Source organism: Limanda limanda, chromosome 15, assembly GCF_963576545.1.
Source record: "Limanda limanda chromosome 15, fLimLim1.1, whole genome shotgun sequence".
Lineage (NCBI taxonomy): Eukaryota > Metazoa > Chordata > Actinopteri > Pleuronectiformes > Pleuronectidae > Limanda > Limanda limanda.
In genome coordinates this window covers 11,550,225-11,561,518 of record NC_083650.1, presented here as the reverse complement: position 1 = coordinate 11,561,518, position 11,294 = coordinate 11,550,225, and the positions used below count along the sequence as shown (strand labels likewise).

Here is an 11,294-nt window from a genome sequence, read left to right as displayed (position 1 = left end):
TAAGCTGTGTACACTATTTAAAATAAGCTAGGGGGTTTGGGGGGGTTTTGGGACATGGGTGCAAAACGATGAAGAAGAGTAGTTGCTATACTTGCATGTTTGTTAATGCTGCTTCTTACCTTAGGATATTCTCCCTGTAGAAACCCGTCTTTTTCCATGTGCATGCTTACGTAAGAGGATGCATGAATAGGATGATACCGATCTGCATTGACGTCTCCCCACAGAGGTGCAGTGTGTGACATAGTGAAATCTTACACAACCGTAGATACTAAAATAACCTCCACAGAGACTGGAGGCTTAACTTTTAGAGTTGAGAAAAAGCACAACTGCATTTAAAAGTTTTTTTATAATAATAATAATGTTTTAACTGTTACTACTAGCCATCGACTGTATAGAAAGATAGATTACAGGTTTCCACTTGCGATCCAGAAATGAAGCCAAATTGTCTCAGATAGGGGAAGTGAGGTCAAAGGTACTGTCTGACCTGAGGAGTACGGGGGGGGAGGCCATGAACGCTGCTCACTGAGGGAAACTTTAAAGCCATTCTTATAGAAAAGAAATAGTGCAATAATAGCCTGATTGGTTAGATCTTTCATAATAAAGAAATAACTTGATTGTTTCTAGCCGGGGGAATCTACAGGCACAGGTTGGACTGTGCTTATCTGCATTGTGAAATCTTGGCAGGTTCTCTGCTCCAGGGAGCTGACAGAAGTACGTTTGAAAGAGGAAAGCAATATGACGCACGCTGACGTCAAGCCACCACCTCTTTTCAAACACACGCGGGTGGTGTTTGGGGACATTCAGCGGTATAATTCATTCTGCCTGTGGAAGTACAAAGGAGACTGCACTGCTAAGCTATTCACATTGATCTGTCTGTATACACTGAACACACAAGCGGAGGTCTTCTGATGTGACCACTGACTCAGAGCCAGGAGGATTTGTGTGATTTAGAAACAGTCACAGCTTTCACCGATTTTGTTGGTTGGTTTACACAGATTTATATTCATAGCTGCAAGGACTGTTTGTACAGGATAAACCGGCAATGTCACATTTTGTAATGTAAAAATTATATAAGTCGCCCAAAGATATGAAAAGGGAGAGTATATGCCCGGCACAAGGGACAAATGAATTATTAATAAATTAAATTAACTATTGCTTGTGTACTTTTTGTTTCTATTTATGTCTATTTTCAGGGTCAATCACATTATTTGTACAGAGGCTTGTGAGAGTTGCTGCATGAATACAAACCATATCCTTGAATCCACATCAACTCAAAAATATATATGAACAATACAAACACTATTAACAGTTTTTATTAGAGTAGTTAAAATGGCAAATTATTCAGGGCACTTTCTAAACAGTCTGACTGCTGCAGATTGTGCACTGTGCTACAATAGCAAACGGGTTAATCATTAGTGTGTTTGTGCAATTGACCTGAGTCTTACGTAAGAGTTCAGACGATCACTGTGCAAACTAACAACAACTCAACGTTCAACCGGCAGCAGGAGACACTGAGATGACTTTCAGGGCAGTTTAATGCCTCAGAATACAAACACTGCATTAAGTAACGATTGGAAGTGAGGTAATTAGCGTTGCCCCTTTGGGTCCAGGACAGTATAATTAATAAATGTCATAGTTCAAGTTAAAATATCTTCCTGAGCATCTCTTATTCACATTTCATCGGGCAATAAACATACTACAGCTACTTAATTCCTGACGGAGGTGGTAAACGCTTCCTGATCACAGCTACATTTACTCAGTTTGGCCATGCTAACAGCTAATGGCTGTTATATTGTTACTTAAGCACGGTATTTGTATATGCTGATTGGAAACGTGTGGTTAACACTTGGAATGGATGAATCAACAGTATGACATTCAACATTTTTAGACAGGTGAGTCAGCACTGAGATAATCATAACACAGCCACAGACGTTCTAACCCTCCAGAAGGTCCTAGTAATGACACATCACTAACCGAACAGAACAGGCTGGACAAAAAAACACACTGTGAGTAAGTAACACACACACACACAGAGGAAGCTGTGGGGGAATTATGGACGTAATCATTTAAAGGAATAGTTCCCATATTTTTATAGATGAGAGGATCAATACTTAAACCACCTTCTCTGTTTTCAGCAGAGACATAGGTCCTGGATGTGTGTTAGCCTAGTTTAGCACAAACACTGAAGAGAAGAGGGAGACGGAGCCAATGAGCTGTCGGTATATTTGTGCAAATGAGATGTTTGCTGCAGGAAATCTGCCGGACACAAACACAGTCCCTGGCATCAGGACGGCTCGGAACCAAGTGCTGGGGATTGTGGGTAATGTGGTCTTCTTCTACTGGACCTTGGTGACGGCCTCGTGGATGGACTCGGCCACGTAGTTGATGTTCTTGCTGGTCAGACCACACATGTTGATGCGACCGCTGGCCATTAAGTACACGTGTCTCTCCTTCACCATGTATTCCACTTGTTTGGCTGCAGGAGATAACATCATAAAGAAGCAGATTTAATTATCTGTTGATAATTATTGGGATAGTTACAGATCCTGTCGAGATCTCTGTGTGTTTAAAATATCTTGTGTTGCATTATGAACTAATGCTTAAATTGCAAATTAATCCATACAACTTCTGAGATGTGCAACATGTGGGTAATTTGTTTATAACCTTTTCACATCCACTGACAACATTTATAGGGACTAGACTTTTCCCCAAAAGGGCTGCAGCCGAGGTGTGTGTATGTTTGTGTGTGTGTGTGTGTGTCCGTCCCCCGATGTTGAGCGAGAGAGAAAATGTCTGAATGGTCTTTGCACTCACTGTTGAGGCCTGTGAAGCTGAACATGCCGATCTGCTCCGTGATGTGGTCCCACGTCCCTGGTGTCCCCAGAGTCTGGAGCTTAGCTTTCAGCTGAGCCCTCATCAACAAGACCCTGTCGGCCATGGTCTTCACATTGTCCTTCCTGGAGTCAAAGACACAGAAACGAGTCAGTTCCTGTCAGAAAAAACTTCACATTACCACTTGTTGCTTCTTTGGTGATACATTGTGCTGACCATTCATTGAAGAGCTCAGGTGAGTTTAATGTGACCGCCACAATGCGTGCTCCCTGAGACGGTGGGTTGGACCACGTGGTCCTGACGATCTTCTCCATCTGGGACAGAACTGGCTTCAGGTTGTCTGCATCGCGAGCCACGATGGTCAGGTTGCCCACACGCTCATCTGATGGGACAAACACATCACATTTAGAACAATGGTGTAGCAAGTACTTATCCTGTAGATGGCGACATTGATTAATCTACATGCAGTATAGAGTCTAAATTGCTGCTCACAACTGTTGGCCTGTGTAAAACTGCAGTGACTGAACAGCGCCCCCTCTGGACAATCCACAACTTGGTAAATGTGAAATCCCAAGATTCCTTCTCTGTAAATTGTTTCTGTTGTAATTGGCCAAACAAGCAGTATCTTGTGGCATCTGTGTTCAAGTTCAACCATGAAATAACATATAAACTATAGTTTTCTGGTATTTTCTCTGCACCATAATCTAATCTTCTGATGTTATAATGAGGCCATATAAAGCTCTTCATAGCTGTCATTCTTTTTATTAACACTAAAATAAATGTCACTCTTGATCAAACTTTTACAAGCACGTGATCCACAACACAATGCACAGGTCACTCACTGTAGAGGCCAAAGTTCTTGGAGAACGACTGAGCGCAGAACATTTCAAAGCCCATGGAGACGAAGTAGCGAATCACCCAGGCGTCTTTCTCCAGGCTGCCTGAGGCGAATCCCTGATAAGCTGAGTCAAAGAACACAAACAGCTTCCTCCTCTGGAAAAAAGAACACGATGAAAGATCAGACGATCATCGGTCCTGTGATCAGCACTGAGTGTGCTTAAACTGACACTTGTGTGAGTACTGAGTGTGTGTGTGTGTATTATACCATCATAACTTCAGCGATCTGCATCCACTGCTCCTGTGTGGGGTCTGTGCCAGTTGGATTATGGGCACAGGCGTGCAGGACAAAGACAGAGTGCTGTGGACAGCTCTGTAGGAGACAGACAAGATGTATTGGTGCTGTGAACTCCTTTCGACCACAGAGAATTACATGAGTCCTTATCACACTCCTCTTACCTCTAAGTCACTGAGGAAACCGGACAAATCCAGGCCCCTCTTCTCCGCATCCCAGTACTTGTATGGACGGATGTCCTCAAATCCGGCATTGGCAAACACAGCATTATGATTTTCTGAAACAATTATCACAGCTTTCTCACTTGTCTGTTTATATTTGCTCTGAATACAAGGCTGAAGATTGTTTTGTTAATGTTTCTGACATCAAAACTGATTAAAAGTCAATATCCAATATTAAAGCACTCCGCTGACATGTTAAATCTAAAGTCTGAGTCTAAGGATCAAAGTCCTTGATAAGGAGACTTTCTAGGAAGTACGTTAGCTTCCACTCTGTGCTACACTGTGTGTTTGTGTTTGCATGGATGTACCCCAGGTAGGTGCCGACACAAAGACGGGTGTTTTGGTGTTGTTGTTTCCATTGTGGAAACGCCTCAGAAACTCAGCACCCATTTTCAGAGCCCCTGTGCCGCCCAGACACTGGACAGCTCCCACCTGGCAGGGACGGACACAGACAGTCAGTTTAAATGTGAATATATATTCAAATCTACAACATCTTATGGTCTCTTAGAACACAAACCCTGTTCTCCTGGATGGCAGGACTGTCGTCTCCCAGTGCAATCTTAGAGGCTGCTGATCTGAACTCAGGAAGGCCCAAGATGGGGAGGTACTCGTGGTTCAGGGTTGCATCCTGCACTATGATGCTCTCCACTTTTTTCACCACTGGTAAAACCCATGGCTTGCACTCATCGGTCCGGTAGGCTGAAAGGAAAAATGAAGGTTCATATTTAAGATACATATACTGTATATTTTAAGCACTGCAGCCAGCAGTGATCTTTTCACATTTTAAGAAGCATCTAACATTATGTAACTCTGAGCCTGGTACTGATATTGTAACGGACATGAATTGTTCCCTGTATATATTAACCAGTTGAACTCTAGTCAACACCTGATAATGACTGTAGAGCACAACAACCTTTATACCCTAAGAACAAAGACCAGCTCACCAATGGATCCCAGGCACAGTGACTTTATTTGTAATCTATTGTACAGACCACAATATTATAAATCCTCATGTGTAGTATTTAAAAATCCCCTGTTATGTACAAAAGGAAAATGAAAAGTATTAAATCCTGATAAAACCTAAAGGGATGGATACTGGTAGATTTAAGTATTTCCACAATTAGTAAATCAGCAAAATAAGATCTGTTTAATTTTATGTAAACCTAATTATCAGTAAAAGACGATTTAAGATGACTTTTCCTGCCACCAGGTCAGCAGATATGACAGATGTAGCTCTAGATATTGAGCGGCCTACATTTCCCAGTTTCCCCTGAGCTGCCGACCATCTGCAGTGCAGAGTACTGTACAGAGAGAAGGGGATTAACAGGCCTCAGCCTACCAAACTAATCATGGGACTCAGGTAGCCTCGTTCCTGCCTGGCTGTTCCTTTGCCATGTAAGCAAGAAGGATTACTTCTTCCAATAAGACTAACACAGCAACGTGTCATGCCGAGGACTGAAATATGCCATTTGCTTGCTTTGGAAGAGAAGCATGACTAATCCACACATATTTAAACTCCTGTCAGTAGCTCGTTCTGGCTCCAGTGAGGGAGCAGTAATCCAATCGACTGCCTGGTCCACACAGAACAGGTCATTACAGTGCAGAGGGGGAGAGAGAGAGAGGAAACCAGCGAGGATCAGAGAGGAGTGCACTGGGTGTATTACACTGTTACATAACAATCAAACATTAACAACAAGTCAATGGTCTGGTTTGAATGGGCAGATCCATTTTATTTACAATCAATAGGGTCTGATGAACTAGTTAATGGTTCAGGTCACAATCTCCCTGTCAGTTAATAACAAGTGATACATAGAAAACATACATTTTTCACACTTCTTATCCACAATATGGGAAATGCTCCGTTACAGGTGTCACAGTGAAGTTTGTCCCCTTTCACATCCTCTGACTCTGGACCGAGTTCACACACTCACCTCCCACTCCCAGGTTCACCTTGTCCGGACACGGGTCGTTGTTGAAATCCTGCGAAAGCTTGAACACGGCCACGGGGGCGGCCTGAGGAACCTCGCTGAACACCGACATGACTGGAGCTGGTTTCACCGGAGGCTGTGGACTGGGCAGCGGGCAGAGGAGGAGCAGTGACCGGGACAGAGGAGGAGCAGTGACCGGGACAGAGGAGGAGCAGTGACCGGGACAGTGGACGGGACGAGAGGAGCTGCTCCTCCAGGGAGGGTTCGAGAGGAGGGAAAGTGGGCGTGAGCGGATCCACCAATAGAGATGCAGAGGTCTGTGCCCAGCCAATCACAGCGCTGCTCCCGGTCAGGTCAAAGTTAATGAAAACGCACGCGCAGGAGCCTTGGACCAATGACGTCACATGAAGCTTGACTGACAGCCTGACAAATGAAAGCCGGTGGGCGGGGATTTTAGTGCAATAAAAGATTTGGCCACAAGATGGGGCCATAACCCTGCTAACGAAGTTTCTTTAGTCTTCCATGCATCACATAACATGAATTAATATTCAATTAATTTATTATATAACATGACATTATACTACATCATACTATATTGCAATATATTAAATTATACTGAATTATATTATATTATTTTGTATAATATTATTTTATATATCATTATATTATATTATATTACTATATTACATTATACTATATTACATCAAATGCCTTTATACTACATTATGCTATATAACGTTATACTATATTACATTACATTATATTTAAACAATTGTTTGTATAAAACAATATGAATAGTCAGTTATGAATAATCTTTTATGTGAAGTTACCCACAGACAGGATGATTATCTAAAATGGTTTCATCTTTAACAGTGGAAGCTTTGTTTCAGAAGGTCGGGCTGCATCCCACCATGTACGACCATGTTTGAACACTGCCCGAACAGTCACTAAGCCGGGCCCCCACACTATCTAACTCTCTTTCTAAAGCTATGTGGATAAATTAATGCAAGGATCTTTATCTGTTCTGTTTGGAGGGCTTTGGCTGAGCCGTATCTTTAATCCTCCAGCTCCTCTGTTTCTTCCCCTGCAGCTGTCAGCAGGAGCAGGGCTCGTTGATAAATGAAGGCCACTTCAACCTGCTCCCCATCCACCAGGAGCTAGACTGAGTTAGAAAGCTTTTCAGCTGCACTGGAGGCAGAGCTCAGTGTGTTTGAGGCCTCACTGATCACTCTGGATGTTTCTGTCTGGTGAAGAAGAAGCGGCTGTTGCACGGCTCAAACTAGTCATGTGGTTAAACAGAGAAATGGAGGGGTGCATTAACTCAGTCTCAACTTCTAATAAGGGATCAAAATGGTTTATAAACTTTGGCTTTCAGGAGGCTGGTAACATGTGATAAAGTAAATTTACCCATTGCAGTACTGTATTTACTTAATAATACTTTTGAGGTACTTGACCTGGATTTTTCCATTTTATGCAGCTTTGCAGCTCCACGAGATTGTCCAGGAAAATGCAGCTTTCACTGCAACACATGCATCTAGGAGCCGTAGTTACTGTCAAAATAGTTACTGAGTCACAGTTTAAGCACAAAAATATGATCACAACATGCATTGCAGCAACAGAGTATAAAGTATTTTAAATTACTGCAATTTATCTAGATGCAACAGTAAAATATTTATAAACTAATGAGGCAGTAACAATAAACGTCTTTAATCTAAAATAAAAAATTAAATGAAATGGGCAGTTTTTCTCTTTAAAAGTAAGTTACTGTTAAGTCCTATTTACTCTTAATTAGACTCAATCAGTAATATAGCTGTTGTGAGTTTGATGTCATGCAAGGTTTACATGTGGTGGAATGCATTAAAGCTTATTCATTTAATAAATGAATGCATGTTTCTTAAAGAATTTATGAGTCGTAGTTAACACCTTTACTGATGTTTAATACTTACTAAAAATGACCCCTCAAAAAATAAATGGGGTCCGCTCAGTGGCCAGTCATTTGTGTGTGCTTGACTTTCACTGAGCAGAATGATTAATGTGCAGTTTGACACTGGAAGGTTTCTTTTTTTCACATTCATCTTGTAAATATCATCTGCTTATAATGGTTACATTGCAATATTTATATTTTCCTTTATACTATCTTGTAGTATTATTTATATTATGGTCACTTACTTTTAATTATTTTTTCTGTATCATGGTCACTACTGTTGCAATATTACTTATAATACTTTTGTTTTCATTACAATAACACTTACATCACTCCACTTTCTCCCCAGTACCTGCTTTTGCACAGTGTCTGTTTTGCAGGTTGTTTTTGTTTTCTGTATATTTTTACTCTCATTATGTGTAGTTTAGTAGTGTATATATTTTGATCTTTCTTTTTTATTGTTGCTTCGGCACTGTTATTTAAATTCTGTTTTTCTCTTTTTTGCTGTAACAAGTGAATTTCCCCGTTGTGTGGATAAATAAAGAAATCTAATCTAATCTAATCTAAAGGGGCAAAGTTTCTCTGTTCTCACGTTAAACCTCAGTGTTACATGTGTACACATACGTCTTATTCACGGCCTCCAGTCAACAGGAGACATATTGTGTCCAGCAGAAACTTCTAAAACAGGCAAAATGTACATCTTCACATGTTTTAGAAAATATATTTTTTTTGATTTTTAACGGAGTAAATAAACAGGAAAACTATATTAGCCACAAATTATTATTCCAAGCAACATATCTTTATGGGTTTTAAACCATGACTCGAAGACTCTTTAATAGTTTATGTATCTATTTTAAGACTGTGATTGTTCCTAATGTTTCTCTTATATTAAAACCAGTCCATTGCATGACCCCAACCAAGTTTGTTTAGTTGCGTTAGTTAAACAGTAATTCATATTTCTTACTCGCAGTCAGTAAAATAATGTCATGCATGAGAAACATGTCACGTCTCATTGTGATGAATCATCATACTCTGAAGTTATCTGCAGTTTATGGAGTCTTCTGGTGTCTTTCAGCTCATTGTTTAGATTTCTATAAATTTTACATCTTCACTTTTTTTTTTTTTTTTCTTTTTTTTTTTAACAGAGTGCACCGTTCCCAGCGACACTTCAATGCTAGGTCGATGCGTGGAGAGAAGGGAGCAAGCTCCACATTTCTGCTTACATCTTCACTTTTGATCAGTCTTATCAATACAATTATCTAGTTGGGTTTTTTTTAATGCAAAATACAATCGACCCTGTCACAAACCACATACATTCAAGATATAAGAAAATAAAATGAGGTAAAAACATCAATAACCACAAATAAATTGCACATGTAACAGAGATTATGATGTATTATCACATCTTTGTTTTCAGTGAATAGACTCTTGATAAAACAACTGTACACTACCTGCCCAAATCCAAAAAGCACACATGCAAAGTAAATAACCAGCCTGTGAAAACAGTTTAAAACTTAGTGGTTAAAGAGGTTCATGTGTGTCCTTCCTACTTGGGGCAAAGCAGCAGAACAAAAAAACTGATTAGTTGAGTTTTCTGTTCCCTTGATTACTATAAATCCAACAAATTCAAATAAATGCTATGATGTGGTGTCTACTATAGGGGAGTAAATGGGGACCTGTACAGAGATAAACCAGTGTTGTGTTTACATCTCATTCCACTGACTCAACTTGCCAAAAGTGCTGCTTTAAACTCTAATAACAAATCATTCAAATGATCAGTTAATGCTTTATAGTTCAGGAAATCACTGAGGTGAACAATCTACATTGGGAAAAATCAATTTAACTCATAAATCTACAGTTAGTTGGTTAGTGTCTTGTGCCTGATAGATAAACCATTAATCAACACCCACTATTAAAGCATCATTTACGACTAATCCCATATAAAGTTGACTTTACAAAGGTGATACAGTTAATCCTAAAGCCAGTTATTATAGAACAGGTTACTGTTTTCTCCCTCTGTTTTGTCCCAAAGGTTACTCACTTTCCCCACAGCAGGTACCACCCCCACTCATCTCCTCGCTTCACTTTGACAGTAGATGTTTTCATTCTTTCCGACCAGGTGAGGGTTTCTTGTATGTTAGCTATAACTGTCAGCCCTGCAATTATGGGATTTGAGCTCCCAGAACAAGGCTGGGGGGCCCAGAGGAGGGTTTTGGTGTGTTCGATACCAGGATGCCCCGGGGGCCACGGTCTGCACTGTGATGTGAAGTGTGAGTCAGAGCGGGGACTGACAGCAGTGGCCCGTGGCAAGACAGTGCCCAGAGGGAGAGTATGTCACATGGAGATGAATGCATTACTCAGCCAAACCTTCACAGAGCATTCACAGGAGCTGTCTCTTTATTTCCTTGACGTTGATATGTGGAACGTTTATTTTGGCATCTAGCAGTCGAAAGCAAATATGACCACAAAACAAAGAGTTGTGCTAACAAGGTTTCTATTATCAAAGTGTTTTCATATTGCATGCTGGTTTTCCCCACTGCTGCAGCACGCTGACACCGAGACACACAAAGACACATATTCAGGCACAAGACAGTCACATTCCAGCTGTGGTATCACAGAAACACAAACAAGAGCGTGTGCGCACACACACACACACACACACACACACACACACACACTGGAGCACATTCCAAGGGGGACGCTGCAGCGTTGCTCACATGTTACGATGGCCTCTGTGTCTCTGGGTCAGAGAGCTGTGGTGAGTGACCACCTTTTTAGCTTCCCGCCGTGTTTGTTTTCCAAAGACAGTGTCATCAATTCTCTAACAAGGGACTAGACACAGCAACAACAATGTGCACAGGACCTCCCTGTTGCTCCTTGTGTAGTGCAATGACTGATGGAGCATGCATTCAATAACACACACCGGCCCTGTGTGCGTCTGTCTGCATTCCGACCGGTGTATTTGTATGTTCGTATGTCGTATTTTAAAACTAACACTTTGGTAGCACTAAAATGGCAATTACCAATAGCACTTTGTAGTTTTGCTTTATTTCGAAGAATTTGTACTGTCTTGATTCTTGTTGTTCTGGGTTTGTTCCCTCGGGGTTGAATGCACTTATTGTAAGTTGCTTTGGATAAAAGCGTCAGCTAAATGAAATGTAATGTAATGTATGTCTGTGCAAGTGTGCATATGTATACATAATTGTGTGTGCGCCAAGTGATATTATAACAGGATAATTTTCTGTCTTTACTGCATC

The 11,294-nt window shown here is 40.9% G+C and overlaps 1 protein-coding gene across 1 annotated transcript; it reads right to left on the bottom strand.

Annotated features, from left to right (window-relative positions):
* Positions 1 to 1,297: 1,297 nt before the first annotated feature.
* Positions 1,298 to 6,365, bottom strand: got1 (glutamic-oxaloacetic transaminase 1, soluble). Its single transcript, XM_061086906.1, has 9 exons — positions 6,117 to 6,365; positions 4,703 to 4,884; positions 4,494 to 4,617; positions 4,129 to 4,241; positions 3,938 to 4,042; positions 3,675 to 3,825; positions 3,049 to 3,214; positions 2,815 to 2,957; positions 1,298 to 2,476 (listed from the first exon to the last, which is right to left on the bottom strand). Exons 1-9 carry the CDS (start codon positions 6,223 to 6,225, stop codon positions 2,337 to 2,339), a joined length of 1,233 nt encoding a protein of 410 aa, XP_060942889.1. The 5' UTR covers positions 6,226 to 6,365; the 3' UTR covers positions 1,298 to 2,336.
* Positions 6,366 to 11,294: the final 4,929 nt, after the last annotated feature.